We start from the raw sequence: 15,372 nt of genomic DNA, 5'->3' as shown, positions 1-15,372 counted from the left end.
CACCAACAATAGAATTGGGCCAAACCTCCCACACAGAACCCCCATGTGGGCCACAGCAACACGTGGCAGGGGACAGCTAGTCTATATAAATAAAAATGTAATGTTCGTTTGTGGGATTAACAGAACTCAAAAACCACTGGACAAAATGACACCAAATTTGGCAGCAAAACACATTCTAATCCGATCTATGGCTTTCAAACAAAAAACCCGTAAAAAATGAAGGGGAAATAACTTAAAACTCAAAAAGAAAAATGCCTTACAGAGCATGCGCAAAAGCTCCTCTCCCCATTGCGCGAGAAGAAGTTGTGAGGGAAGAGAAGCCTCGCCATGGAGTCCCTTTCCGTGCGTGGGCCCTCCTTTCTTCCTTCCCTCCCTCCCAGTCTCCTTCCTCTCTTTGTCGGTCCCACGAAACACAGACCTCCTTATTTTCCCCCTGGAGAGGTGGGCGGGTGGCTGCTCCGTGTGGACACTGCTCACCAGGCTTCACCTTCCCTTGCCAGGTCGCCGATGAGAAGGGAGCTCTGCAGCCCCCAGCCTTGCAGGGCCCGGCAGGGGGCGGGAGGCATTTTTCGAGGTGGGCCTTGCTCACCCACATTGGCTCCTTCTTTCTGCCTCAGCCGCAGGGCGCCTTCCATATCCATTCCATTTCCATCAGTGCCTCGAGGCCATTACTGGATGGCTGCGTGCCAGCAGGTAGAGGGTGAATCCAGCAAAGATCCTATGGCTGCGTCAACCGGGCAGTGGGGACATCCAGCTGCCTACCCTGGATGGCGAGGCGCTACGCCCGTCATCATTGGTCAAGAGTCTGGGAGTCCTCTTGGACCCTCTGCTGATGATGGAGGCCCAGGTCTCCGCCGTTAGCAGAACCGCCTTCTTTCACCTGCGGCAGGCTAGACGGCTGGCCCCCTCCCTGTCCAGGGACGACCTAGCGACGGTGATCCAGGCCACGGTCATCTCAAGACTGGACTACTGTAACGCCCTCTACATTGGCCTTCCTTTGTCGGTTATCCGGAAGCTCAAGTTGGTACAAAATGCAGCTGCTCGGCTTCTGATGAGATGCCACATAACACCAATCTTACGGCAGCTGCATTGGTTACCAATTGAGCACCGGATCACTTTCAAAGTGATGGTACTCACCTTTAAGGCCTTGCATGTTCTGGGGCCGATGTACCTGAGGGACCGCCTCACCCTCTACCAACCCCAGAGATCCCTCCGTTCTGAGGACCAAGATCGATTGAAAATTCCCAGTATCAAGACCTTGCATCTAACAGCAACCACATGCAGAGCCTTTACAGCAGTGGCACCATCGCTCTGGAATACTCTGCCACCTGAAGTCCGTGCCTTGTGGGACTTATCAGCTTTCCGCAGGGCATATCTGTTTCGACAGGCCTTTGACTTTTAATATTGCTGTTTTTAAATTGTTTTAAATTGTTTTTAAATTGTGTTCGATTTTAGCCTGTTCTTGTATGCCGCTCCGAGCCCCAGGGGAGTGGCGGCACATAAGTTCGAATAATAAATAAATAAATATGACCCTGCCTGCGTGCCCACACGCCAAACAGGGAAGGCGCTCTGCAGCCATGGCAGAAAGAAGAAGGGGCAGCGCTGGGTGAGCGAGGCCTGCCTCGAAAAGCACCTCCCGCCTGCCCTACGCCTGGCCCAGCAAGGCTGAGGGCTACAGCAAGGCTCCCTTCCTGCTGGTGCCCAGGCAAGAGGTAAAGAAGAGAAGGAAGGAAAGAGGGAGAGAAGAAAGGAGAGAAAGAGGGCGGTAAAGAAAGAAGGAAAGATGGAAGCAAAGAGCAAAGGAAGGGAGGAAAGAAAGAGGTAGAGAAGGAAGAAAGGAGAGAAAGAAGGTAAAGAAAAGGGGAGAGGGAGGAAGGAAAGAAAAAAAGGAAGGAAGGAACCAAGGACACCTTGTCTCCAAAACTCAGACCAACCATATTCTCACCAAGGGCAATGGTGATCCATGCGGCGCACGCAGCGGTGACAGATGCGGCAGTGGTGTGCCCGAGGTGGTCGGTATGTCTCACAGCGGTTGCACACTGTCCAGTCCTAGGGACACAAAAAGAAATCAATGCAAGCACATTTATCTGTACAACTGGGCCTAATTTGCACCAAGGTAAGATAAGGTTCTGTCAGGAAATCATCACAAGACGTAAGCATGAGTTGACATACCTAAATTTATAGGGGAAGTGGACAAAAATATTTGGGTACTGAGTCTTAACAGTGGTTTTTAGTTCTGAATATGTTTTATGGGTTTTAATTGAATTGTTTAATACTAATGATATTGAATTCCCTTTTAATGTTTACCAGCTTGGGTCCCCAGCATTGCCCAGTTAATTAGCGTATATACTCAAGTATAAGCCAACCCGAATATAAGCCGAGCCGCCTAATTTTACCACAAAAAACTGGGAAAACGTATTGACTCGAGTATAAGCCGAGGGTGGGAAATGCAGATGCTACTGGTAAATTTCAAATTAAAAATAGATACCAATAAAATTATATTACTGGGTTGTTGTAGGGTTTTCCGGGCTATATGGCCATGTTCTAGAGGCATTTTCTCCTGCATCTATGGCAAGCATCCTCAGAGGACTGAAAAACTAGGCTTATACTCGAGTATATACAGTATTTGAGCTCAGAGGAGGATGCTTGCCAGAGATGCAGGAGCCTCCACCACACCCCGGGGCAGCTTTTTTAATGTCCCTGTCAAGCCTGAGCTCATTTTGTGCTTCAGCTTTGCGGACCTTTTCCCTACAGGAGTTGGCTATTTGTTTGAATTCTTCTTTGGTGATTTCTCCCTTTTTCCACTTCTTGTGCATGTCTCTTTTGAGTCTTAACACAGAAGTTCTTTGGACATCAATTCTGACTTCTTTGCACTTGTCCTTCATGGTGAATAGCTCACCTGGCTGCTCTTGTGGGGTGCACTGTTGCTGCTTCGCAGGTCTGAAAAGTCAAGAGCAGTGTCGGGAAGCGGGACCATGCCTGAAAGAGAGCCAGAGACCAAAGGAGTGTAAATGCACATTACTTCTCTTCAAATTGGAACAAAGGGTAGAATAGTTCTGATGCACTGGTCTGTGGAGATTCCTTTCTTTTTCACTCCCTCAGACCAGGAATACAATTTGGACGCAGGTACACTCTCCAGTCCTGTTAAAGAGACACCACATACACAGTCATAAAATGGCTGCTCTCAGAGTATTTATTTAAGAAGAGTATCTTTTAATTATACGATTCTAGGTTTTGGCAAGTAATTTGTCAAGCTAACCTATTCCATAGGGCTGTTAGGAGATCAAAAGATTAATGCGGTAGTAACATAAAGGTTTCCCCTTGTCTAGTTGTATCTGACTCTGGGGGGTAGTGCTCATCTCGATTTCTAAGCTGAAGAGCCGGCGTTGTCCATAGATGTCTCCAAGGTCATGTGGCATGCATGACTGTATGGAGCACTGTTAACTTCCCGCTGAAGCGGTACCTATTGATCTACTTACTGTATATACCCGAGTATAAGCCTAGTTTTTCAGCCCCTTTATTAGGCTGAAAAAGCTCCCCTCGACTTATACTCAAGTCAAGGTTATTTATTCTTTTACTCTGTTATTAGTATTATTTTATTACATTTATTATTTTACTCTATTATTATTATATTTAAATTATTTTGTTGTAGGTTTTTTTGGGCTATATGGCCATGGTCTAGAGGCATTCTCTCCTGACGTTTCGCCTGCATCTATGGCAAGCATGCAGGCGAAACGTCAGGAGAGAACGCCTCTAGTCCAGTAGTCCTCAAACTAAAGCCCGGGGGCCAGATATGGCCCTCCAAGGTCATTTATCTGACCCTTGCTCAGGGTCAACCTAAGTCTGAAATGACTTGAAACCATACAACAATAACAATAGGATCAATAGGATTGATCTCATAAGGCAAAAGCAGGCCCACACTTCCCACTGAAATAGGAATTCATTCATTCTTTTTTCACATTATAATCTGGCCCTCCAACAGTTTGAGTAACTGTGACCTGGCCCTCTGTTTAAAAAGTCTGAGGACCCCTGATCTAGACCATGGCCATATAGCCCGAAAAAACCTACAACAACCCAGTGATTCCGGCCATGAAAGACTTCAACAATACATTTTACATTATTTTATGTATTATTATTCTATTTATTATTTTGCTCTATTATTATTACATTTACAGTATTTTACCCTATTATTATTATTATTACATTAATTGTTTTAATATTTTTCTTAGTACTATTATTATTACTACACAGTATTTTAACCGATTATTATTACATTTATTCTGTGTGGGAAGTTTGCCCCGATTCTGTCGTTGGTGGGGTTCTTTGATTGCAGGTGAACTATAAATCCCAGTAACTACAACTCCTAAATTTCAAGGTCTATTTCTCCTAAACTCCATCTGTGTTCATATTTGGGCATATGGAGTATTCATGCCAAGTTTGGTCCAGATTCATCATTGTTTGAGTCCACAGTGCTCTCTGGATGTAGGTGAACTACAACTCCAAAACCAAAGGACACTGCCCACCAAACCCTTCCAGTATTTTCTGTTGGCCATGGGAGAACTGTGTGCCAAGTTTGGTTCAATTCCATCATTGGTGAGGTTGAGAATGCTCTTTGATTGTAGGTGAACTATAAATCCCAGCAACTACATTTTTTTTGAGTGAAGGACATACATTGGGCTGTTAGGTGTCTTGTGTCCAAATTTGGTGTCAATTTGCCCAGTGGTTTTTGAGTTCTGTTAATCCCACAAACGAACATTACATTTTTATTTATATAGATTGACCCATAGTGGATGCATTTCCCACCCTCACTCAAGTCAATATGTTTTCCCAGTTTTTTATTTATTTATTTATTTATTTATTTATTTATTTATTTGCTGCATTTGTTAACCGCCGCTCTCAGCCCTAGGGCGACTCGCGGCGGTGTACAACATGTAAAAAACACATTTCACAATAAACTACAACAAAAACAACCTGTCACTAATACACTATCATCTAATTACACTAAAATAATCCGCTTCGTCTTGTCATAGAATCATAACCAATCTCGTAGTCTACATTCCGTTCCAGTTGTCATTTCCAGTTACTATAGCATTTAATTAAAGGCCTTCTCGAATAGCCACGTCTTCAGGCTCTTCCGGAAGGACATAAGGGAGGGCGCCCGTCTGATGTCAACAGAGAGGGTGTTCCACAGCCGGGGGGCCACCACTGAGAAGGCCCTATCCCTCGTCCCCGCCAGGCGTGCCTGTGAGGCAGGCGGGATCGAGAGAAGGGCCTCCCCAGACGATCTCAAGGTCCTCGTGGGCTCATAGGCTGAGATGCGGTCCGAAAGGTATTTTGGGCCGGAACCGTTTAGGGCTTTGTAGGATAACAGCACCTTAAATTGGGCCCGGTAGCAAATCGGCAGCCAATGGAGCTGGGACAACAAGGGCGTTGTATGCTCCCTGCGTCCTGCTCCTGTTAGTAACATGGCTGCCGCGCGCTGGACTAGCTGAAGCTTCCGGGCCGTCTTCAAGGGCAGCCCCACGTAGAGAGCGTTGCAGTAGTCGAGGCGGGATGTGACCAGAGCGTGTACCACCGTGGCCAAGTCAGACTTCCCAAGGTACGGGCGCAGCTGGCGCACGAGCCTAAGCTGTGCAAATGCTCCCCTGGTCACCGCTGAAACCTGGGGATCCAGGCTCAACGATGAATCCAGGATCACACCCAAGTTGCGAACCTGCGCCTTCAAGGGGAGTGCGACCCCATCCAGCACAGGCTGTAACCCTATACCCTGCTCGGCCTTGCGACTGACCAGGAGTACCTCTGTCTTGTGATAAAAAAATTTATAAAAGTTTTTTGTGATAAAATGAGGTGCCTCGGCTTATATTCAGGTCGGCTTATACTTGAGTATATACGGTACTTTCTGTCCCACCCTGCTCTTCAGCTCTACAGGAACAACCGATGAGCAACTGCTGGAGCATTGGACCAAATGGCTTTTAGATCCAGTCTACTAAGACAATCATTTCACTTCTAAGCAAACAAAGCAGAGGGGGGAGAGTCAACTTTGCCAAGAAGAACCAAGACATTCGTTCTTTCAAAGTATATCATGAACTAAATAAACGAGAACAGACTGAACTCCGAGTAATGATGCAGGCACATGACTCAACAGTAATGTTCCATTGCTTGATGGACACATTGGTGGAATAAATATTTTGATTCAGCATTTGGAGAGGCAGGAGAGACCACACAAACAAAGCAGTCTGGCTAGTTTAAATAATGCCAATTTTGCTTTTGTCCAAATGGCACCAGCAAAGAGGGTTGATGGCCTCCCTCTCAAAATATGGGAACGGGCCAGAGGACCCCTAAGATCAAGGGCCCCTTTCCAAGGTAAGGTGACAGCTCTGACGCAGCCAAAGCAATGACCTTCCACTGGACGCCGGACAGAGGCAAACGGATATGGAAAAATAAAAGGGTCAGCAAGTCTTCTCCACTTCCTGCAGCTGCTTTGTCTCAGTGTGATAAAAAGGGAGCATGGAATATTTAGCAAGCCTTGCTTGATACCGAGTTTGGCTCAGTCTGGATGACCGCAGTGGAAAATAAGACTCTGAACTCATCACATAGTTCTAGGGATCTCATATGTCACTGGTAGAAAAGAATGAGATTGTAACCCTTTGATTTTGAGAAGGAAGAAATAGAGCATGGGAAAGCTCACCTACAAAGCCCTAAACGGTTTGGGACCACCCTACCTGTGTGACCGCATCTCCATCTACGAACCCACACGCTCGCTCCGGTCATCTGGGGAGGCCCTGCTCGTGATCCCACCCACGTCGCAAGCGCGCTTGGTGGGGACACGGGACAGGGCCTTCTCTGTGGCGGCCCCCCGACTTTGGAACGCCCTTCCAAAAGATCTCCGACAGGCCCCTACTCTAGCTGTTTTCAGAAGGAATTTAAAAACTTGGCTGTTCCGTTGTGCCTTCTCAGACTAGGAATCCCCACCCCAAGTCCTAGTAGCACCTTAGCATAACTAATCGTCGCTGCACACCGCACTTTTAATCCTACGTACTTCCTGCCATTTCAGCACTTTTAACCCTTGTACCCCATTGCGCCGGCCGAACCAGTTTTAATAATGTCTTGATGTACTGCCATTGTCGTTATTTTGCTTATTGTTTTGATTTGCTTTGTTATTGTTGTGTTATGTTTTCTATTGTATTGTGTTTTGAGGCTTCGGCCTGTGTAAGCCACATCGAGTCCTTCGGGAGATGCTAGCGGGGTACAAATAAAGTTAATAATAATAAATAATAATAAAGTTGCGCTCACCATGATGGATACAGATTCTGGGACATCATTCAAAAAAGCAACTTTTCTGCACTTTGTCTCCCAAATATTATCGCTGTTTGTATATTTTGTTGTTTTCCTGGATGGCTAACTCAGTTGTTTATGGAATTTTATGGATGTTTATATGCTTTTAACTGTTGCAGCTGTATTTGGCATCTTGAAATCCTGAGTTAGCCATCCAGGAAAGAGTTGGAAGAGACCTCATGGGTCATCCAGTCCAACCCCATTCTGCCAAGAGGCAGGAATACTGCATTCAAATCACCCATGACAGATGGCCATCCAGCATCTGTTTAAAAGCTTCCAAAGAAGGAGCCTCCACCACACTCCGGGGCAGAGAGTTCCACTGCTGAACAGCTCTCACAGTCAGGAAGTTCTTCCTCATGTTCAGATGGAATCTCCTTTCTTGTAGTTTGAAGCCATTGCTCCACGTCCTAGTCTCCAAGGAAGCAGAAAACAAGCTTGCTCCCTCCTCCCTGTGGCTTCCTCTCACATATTTATACATGGCTATCATATCTCCTCTCAGCCTTTTCTTCTTCAGGCTAAACATGCCCAGTTCCTTAAGCCGCTCCTCATAGGGCTTGTTCTCCAGACCCTTGATCATTTTAGTCGCTCTCCTCTGGACACATTCCAGCTTGTCAATATCTCTCTTGAATTGTGGTGCCCAGAATTGGACACAATATTCCAGGTGTGGTCTAACCAAAACGGAATAGAGCATGGGGAGCATGACTTCCCTAGATCTAGACACTATGCTCCTGTTGATGCAGGCCAAAATCCCATTGGCTTTTTTTGCCGCCACATCACATTGTTGGCTCATGTTTAACTTGTTGTCCACGAGGACTCCAAGATCTTTTTCACACGTACTGCTCTCGAGACAGGCATTGTCCCCCATTCTGTATCTTGGCATTTCCTTTTTTCTGCCTAAGTGGAGTATCTTGCATTTGTCCCTGTTGAACTTCATTTTGTTAGTTTTGGCCAATCATCTCTCTAATCTGTCAAGATCGTTCTGAATCCTGCTCCTGTCCTCTGGAGTATTGGCTCTCCCTCCCAATTTGGTGTCGTCTGCAAACTTGATGATCATGCCTTCTAGCCCTTCATCTAAGTCATTAATAAAGATGTTGAAGAGGACCGGGCCCAGGACGGAACCCCGGCGGCACTCCACTTATCACTTCTTTCCAGGACGAAGAGGAAGCATTGGTGAGCACCCTCTGGGTTCGTCCATTCAGCCAATTACTGATCCACCTCACCGTAGTTTTGCCTAGCCCACATTGGACTAGTTTCCTTGCCAGAAGGTCATGGGGGACCTTGTCGAAGGCCTTCCTGAAATCCAGGTACGCTCCATCCACGGCATTCCCCGCATCTACCCAGCTTGTAGCTCTATCGAAGAAAGAGACCAGATGAGTCTGGCATGACTTGTCTTTGATAAATCCATGTTGACTATTAGCGATGACCACATTTGTTTCCAAATGTTTGCAGACCACTTCCTTAACAATCTTTTCCAGAATCTTGCCTGGTATCGACGTATGTCAACATAATAATCCCAGAGGAACCCCACATATCAAAACAACATAAGAGCCAGGCATCAATATGTACCGCTTCTGTGGGAAGGTAACAACAATCTGTGTAGTCATGCTGTGTCTCTGTTCAGAAGATCTCACCTCATGTTCTGTCTCTGTGAGAACTGGATTTTGAAAAATTTGGTTTGTTGTGGAGACAAGGATTGGAGAAAAAAGCTTCAGTGGAGACATGTTTTCACCATTATAAGAACTCTTTCAGGAGTGAATTTCCCTTCTGGGGAGTAGATTTCTCTCATTTCCTGTTGTCCCAGCCCTATTCTTAACAAGGAGTCGTTTGCAAGTCATATGTTTGTAACTCAAGGACTGCCTATATAGATTGATAATTCTAACATCATCACCCTTTTCCTGGAAGTTCGTAATGTCTTTGCCTTATGAGGACGCCAGTGAAATTTCTTCATAAGCAACACAATTTATGCTTTGGAGTTGGGCCAAAAAAGCTCTCACTGCCTGCCAACAAAGCTTTGAAGTATAATTTGTTACAGATAATTGTGTTCAGACAACCTTTGGATTTGAAGCTCTGTATTAGCAATAGAAAAGGCAGCCATTCTGCATGGCCACTGTGGTCACAACTGAGAGACCAAAGAGTTTACCTGGATCTGCAAAGACGGCTCTTGTGTGGCAGGCCAGGAGCATCACGACAATGAAGTTGAACGCCACCGCATGGAAAGGGCACCAGAGGCTGCGAGAAAGGGAAGAAGGGAAACCATGAGCTTCTAGCAAGTTTTCCACTGACTCCTCTCCAATATTTTCCCATTAAATCTGAAAGCTCATTCTATTCCTATGCCCCCATGAGAATCTTCCCTGATATGGTTGAAATGACAATCATCTTACCAAAGTTTTGAGTAAAATTCGCTGTTAATTGTGTTTTAATGTGGATATAACATCATTTTATTTACAGGAGAATTAGTTGGACATGTGGGCTTATTAACAAAAGACCCTTCTCATAAATGTACTGTCGGGACACAGACGCCTTAAAGGGCCAGACTCAGATTTAGTTCCAAAATAGAGTTTATTCAACAAAGAAAAAGGACTCAGAGACACTTCTCGTCAAAACTCAAAGGTAACAACCAGTCCTGGTTCAAAAAGGAAACTGAAGCAATAATCTGGATTATCCGGAGAAAAGAACCGGATTAAAACAAAGTACTCCGAAAGTCATACAAAATAGCACAGCAAGTAAACGGTTAACAAACAAAAGAGCCGCAGCGAAGAAAGTGTAGTCAAATAAAGTCCGAGGTCGTAGCAAGCCAAATCCAAAGTAGCGAAGTTCCAAAGTCCACGTAGGCAGCGTCATAGTCAAACCGGTCCGAAGTCAAGGAAGGGGGAAATCCGCACTCACGAGAATCCAAGCCGAATCGAAAGCACACACGAACGGAAGCAATAACCTGTAGATCCAGGACCCAATGCCGACACAAAACAGGCAGCGACAAGTACCCAATGCACGAACGTAAACCAACACCTTGCCTTCTGCAAAGATTCCCCATTTCAGAGCCTACTTTTACACATCATCATCAGAAGATGAGCTGACCTCCACCCCATCGTTATCCCTTGTAACTGTTCTTGATTCCACACGTGAACTCCTACTCCCATCCCTCCAACTTCTCCATCTTCTGTCAAGACTTAGATCCCCCCAAGGCTCAGATGTATTTCCCGATTGCCAATCCTCATTACCAAAGAACCCCACAAAAGTGTCACTAGACGTCGGCTCTGCACATACATCTTGTACCTTAGTCCAGTCCTATGTATCATCCCCATCTTCATCACTCTCTAACCCATCGCTCCCAGTGAAACCCACAAATGATTCTTCATCTGTGGGAGCAGTAAGTATATCCCGGATCCTCTTCCTCTGTCGCTCTTCATCCGATTCCTGCTCCCAAGTAACCCTCTTTGTTCCCCTATTCCCATCCATTGTATCTCCTTCCTCTCCCTCACTCATTGATCCTTCGTCTCCAGAAAACCCTTCGGATGAGTCTTCATCGGTAGGTGCCATAAGTATATCCCGGATCCTTTTCCTTTGTTGTTCCTCATCTGACTCCTGCTCACGAGTAGCCCTTTTTCCCATACTACTGCTTGCAACATTACTTACAGGCCCTACAACAACATGTACAGCAGAGCAACTTATTGGCAGCAGCGCGACCCAGCTCCAGTAGCCCAAAGTGATAAGAAGAACAAATATACAGAGACCAGTGTTATCTCTTCCTTAGGAGGCTTTTCCTTGTAGTAAAATAATAAGTTGCACTATTTACAAGAACAAGGTTTCCATAACACAAATAAACAAATACATAGTAGCTTTACACGCAGCAGCCTTCACACTGGGGCTTTCTCACACAAGGTTTCTCTCACACACAGAGTCTTCAGGATGATACTAGCTTTGGCCCACTAATTCTAACAGGCTTCAGCCTATTCACTCTCCTCAGGACGACATTAGCTTTGACCCACTGACTCTAACATGCTTCAGCCTACTAACTCCTTCAGTGCGTGACTCACACTTTTGTAATCAAAAATGCCTAGTTAAAATTTAGTACTTCTGACAGAACTTTTGGGCACCTGTACATCACAGGTAAACACAAAAGGTCTATTTTAGGGGCATGATCGACTAGATGTATTTAGTGATAATTTGGATACTTGTGTTTTGTGTCTCCTCCTTCCTCCTGCAGAGAGAGAAAGATGTTATTTAAAAAACACAACATCCAAAGTATTGTCGAAGGCTTTCATGGCTGGAATCACTAGGTTCTTGTGGGTTTTTTCGGGCTATAGGGCCATGTTCTAGAGGCATTTCTCCTGACCTTTCGCCTGCATCTATGGCAAGCATCCTCAGAGGTAGTGAGGTCTGTTGGAAGTAGGACAATGGGTTTATATATCTGTGGAATGGCTGGGGAGGGGCAAAGAGCTCTTCTCTGCTGGAGCTAGGTGTGAATGTTTCAACTGACCACCTTCATTAGCATTTGAAGGCCTGGCTGAGCCTGGGAAAATGTTTTGTTGAGATGTGTTAAGATGTGCCTGGTTGTTTCCTCTCTGCTGTTTTGCTGTTGTAATTTTAGAGTTTTTTAATACTGGTAGCCAGAACACCCAGAGGAAAAGTCTTCCTGGCATACATCAAGGGAACCACTGACTGCATAGGGAAGCTGATGAGGAAACACGACATACAAACAATCTACAAACCCACCAAGAAAATCCAACAAATGCTCCGTTCAGCAAAGGACAAGAGGGATCCTCTCACCTCGGCAGGAGTCTACCGTATACCATGCAGCTGTGGACAAGTCTACAGAGGGACCACCAAACACAGTGGCATCGCCCAAACATGAATCAAGGAACATGAAAGGCACTGCAGACTACTTCAACCAGCGAAGTCAGCCATAGCAGAGCACCTGATGAACCAGCCTGGACACAGCATATTATTTGAGCACACAGAAATGCTGGACCACACCAACAACCACCATGTCAGACTACACAGAGAAGCCATTGAAATCCACAAGCATGTGGACAATTTCAACAGAAAGGAAGAGACCATGAAAATGAACAAAATCTGGCTACCAGTATTAAAAAACTCTAAAATTACAACAGCAAAACAGCAGAGAGGAAACAACCAGGCACATCTTAACACCTCTCAACAAAAGATTTTCCCAGGCTCAGCCAGGCCTTCAAATGCTAATGAAGGTGGTCAGTTGAAACATTCACACCTAGCTCCAGCAGAAAAAAGCTCTTTGCCCCACCCCTGCCATTCCACAGATATATAAACCCATTGTCCTAATTCCAACAGACCTCACTACCTCTGAGGATGCTTGCCATAGATGCAGGCGAAACGTCACAACATCCAAAGTCCAGAATATGAAATGAGCTATAGCCCTGTCTGAACCCTGAAAAGCAGACAATCTTGGAAATATATCAGATTGTTTTCAGTGATATTTACTCTATAGCAATCAGCAGCAATAAATCTTACCAACCGAAAGGTTGGCAGTTAAAAGCCGGGGTCGGTGTGAGCACCTGACCTTCAGCCCAGCTAACTGTCTACCTAAGCAGTTCGAAAACAGCTGTGAGTAAAGAAGTTAGGCACTACTTAAGCGGGGAGTCATTTTACGGCACCATAAAAAGGGAATACCAGAAAAATGCCTGCGATCAAAAAAAGGAGGAAGTCTGTGATCAAGGGCTCTTAGAGGATGGAGCAACAGCACCCCCCTGTGGCTGGAATCGAGCACAACCTCCAGGACAGAATACCTCTATCTATTGTCTGTCCAGTCTGTTTAAGGGCATTGAATGTGTATGTGTTCTGTGATCCGCCCTGAGTTACCTTCAGGGTGAGAATGGCTGAATATAATGTTGCAAATAAAATAAATAAGCAACCGTGTTCAATTTTGTAGTTAAAATCAGCCAAGAGCTATTCAAATGGGGGGGGGGGGGGGGGAGGTACTCTCGGACAGTGTTGAAAAAACAGCTTTGTACAAATTTAGATGCCATGTTAAACTGGATCAAAGGTACACCTATTCTGGCAAATAGTCTATTGCAAGCGTAGCAATAGACTATAGATGAGCAAGCGTAGCCTTCCAGAAATGCTTGCTTTTTAGCCCAAGAGACAATAGACTAGCCAATAGACCATAGAAGCAGAAGTCCAAACACATATGAAAGGAGACACACACTGGAAGGTACCACTATTCCATTGACACTTCACTATAACTGGTATATTGTCCTTTGATAAATAATAATTAATCTTCCCCGTCCTTCCTTCCTCCTCCTTCCCCTTCTTCTTTCTTCCCCTTCCTTCCTCCTATTTCCCCTTCCTCCTATTTCCCCTTCCTTCCTCCTCCTTCCCCTTTCCCCTCCTTCCTTCCTCCTCCTTCCCCTTCTTCTTCTTTTACCCTCCTTCCCCTTCCTTCCTCCTCCTTCCCCTTCCTCCCCCTTCCTCCTCCTTCCTTCCTCCTCCTTCCTCCTTTCCCTCCCTCCTCCTTTCCCTTCTTCTTATTTCCCCTTCCTTCCTCCTCCTTCCCCTTCCTTCCTCCTCCTTCCCCTTCCTCCTCCTTCCTCTTTTCCCTTTCTCCTCCTTTCCCTTCTTCTTCTTTTACCCTCCTTCCCCTTCCTTCCTCCTCCTTCCCCTTCCTCTTTCTTCCTCTTCCTCCTTCCCCTTCCTCCTCCTTCCTTCCTTCCTTCCTCCTCCTTCCCCTTCCTTCCTCCTTTCCCCCCTCCTCCTTTCCCTTCTTCTTTTCCCCTCCTTCCTCCTATTTCCCCTTCCTCCTTCCCCTTCCTCCTCCTTCCTTCCCCTTCCTTCCTTCCTCCTTCCTCCCCCTTCCTTCCTCCTCCTTCCTCCTCCTTCCCCTTCCTTCCCCTTCCTCTTCCTTCCCCTTCCTTCCTCCTATTTCACCTTCCTCCTTCCCCTTCCTCCTCCTTCCTTCCCCTTCCATCCTTCCTCCTCCTTCCCCTTCCTTCCTCCTTTCCCTCCCTCCTCCTTTCCCTTCTTCTTTTCCCCTCCTTCCTCCTCCTTTCCCTTCCTTCCTCCTATTTCCCCTTCCTCCTTCCCCTTCCTCCTCCTTCCTTCCTTCCTCCTTCCTCCCCCTTCCTTCCTCCTCCTTCCACTTCCTCCTCCTTCCCTTTCCTTCCCCTTCCTCTTTCTTCCCCTTCCTTCCTCCTATTTCACCTTCCTCCTTCCCCTTCCTCCTCCTTCCTTCCTCCTTCCTCCCCCTTCCTTCCTCCTCCTTCCACTTCCTCTTCCTTCCCCTTCCTTCCTTCCTCCTCCCCTCCCCCTTCCTCTTCCTTCCCCTTCCTTCCTCCTCTTCCTTCCTCTTCCTTCCTTCCTCTTCCTTCCTTCCTCTTCCTTCCTTCCTCCTTCCTCTTCCTTCCTTTCTTGAGGGCCTACCTGCCCCGGAAGCCTGGCTGGAGTAGCACGTGCTCGAGGACCACATAGTCGGCGTAACCCACGCTGAGGTAGGTCAGGAGGAGGCAGAGCAGGCCGCAGGGATCCGCCCGGCGCCCTCCTTGCCCGCCACACCAGCACCAGCAACGACCCCCGGCCGCAGCCCCCGCCGCCGCGCCCATGGCAACCCTCCGCAGCCGGTTCCGGCCCCGCCCCCTCGCCCCCGGCCAGCCAATCGCCGCGCACGCGAGCCCAGAGCGCCGCCCCTCCACTTCCGGCTCTCTCCTGTTGCTATGGCGACGGGGCCTCACAGGTCAGGCTGAGCCTCTCCTTGCGTAGAGGGCGAAAGGCCTCAGAGGCTTAACGTCACTTCATCTGTGCCCAGCACTAATAGAATGAATGGGAAATTAATTTACAAACCCTACATAAATGAACAATAATTTGGGTTTCCCTTCTAACTAATGTAATATAGACAGCATGGGAGTCTGAGGCTGTCTGGCCATCTATCTGGAGGGCTTTGATGGTGGTTTCCTTTATGGCATCTGAACATGAGGAAGAACTTCCTGACAGTGAGAGCCGTTCAGCAGTGGAACTCTCTGCCCCAGAGTGTGGTGGAGGCTCCTTCTTTGGAAGCTTTTAAACAGAGGC

The 15,372-nt window shown here is 46.7% G+C and overlaps 1 protein-coding gene across 2 annotated transcripts in view; it reads right to left on the bottom strand.

The window, feature by feature from the left end:
- Positions 1-14,925, bottom strand: part of LOC132764342 (palmitoyltransferase ZDHHC3-like) — a 28,631-nt gene extending 13,706 nt beyond the window's left edge. For both annotated transcript variants that reach the window (XM_067472451.1, XM_060758301.2), the window contains exons 1-4: positions 14,728-14,925; positions 9,476-9,564; positions 2,900-2,979; positions 1,946-2,049 (exon numbers count right to left, since the gene is read on the bottom strand). In XM_067472451.1, coding sequence (XP_067328552.1) covers positions 1,946-2,049; positions 2,900-2,979; positions 9,476-9,564; positions 14,728-14,906 — 452 coding nt within the window. In that variant the 5' untranslated portion in view covers positions 14,907-14,925. The remainder of the gene's footprint in view (positions 1-1,945; positions 2,050-2,899; positions 2,980-9,475; positions 9,565-14,727) is intronic.
- Positions 14,926-15,372: the final 447 nt, after the last annotated feature.

This window comes from Anolis sagrei, chromosome 12, assembly GCF_037176765.1.
Source record: "Anolis sagrei isolate rAnoSag1 chromosome 12, rAnoSag1.mat, whole genome shotgun sequence".
NCBI classification, from domain to species: Eukaryota; Metazoa; Chordata; class Lepidosauria; order Squamata; family Dactyloidae; genus Anolis; species Anolis sagrei.
The sequence above is the reverse complement of the archived record's forward strand: the minus strand, read 5'-3'. Positions and strand labels throughout refer to the sequence as shown.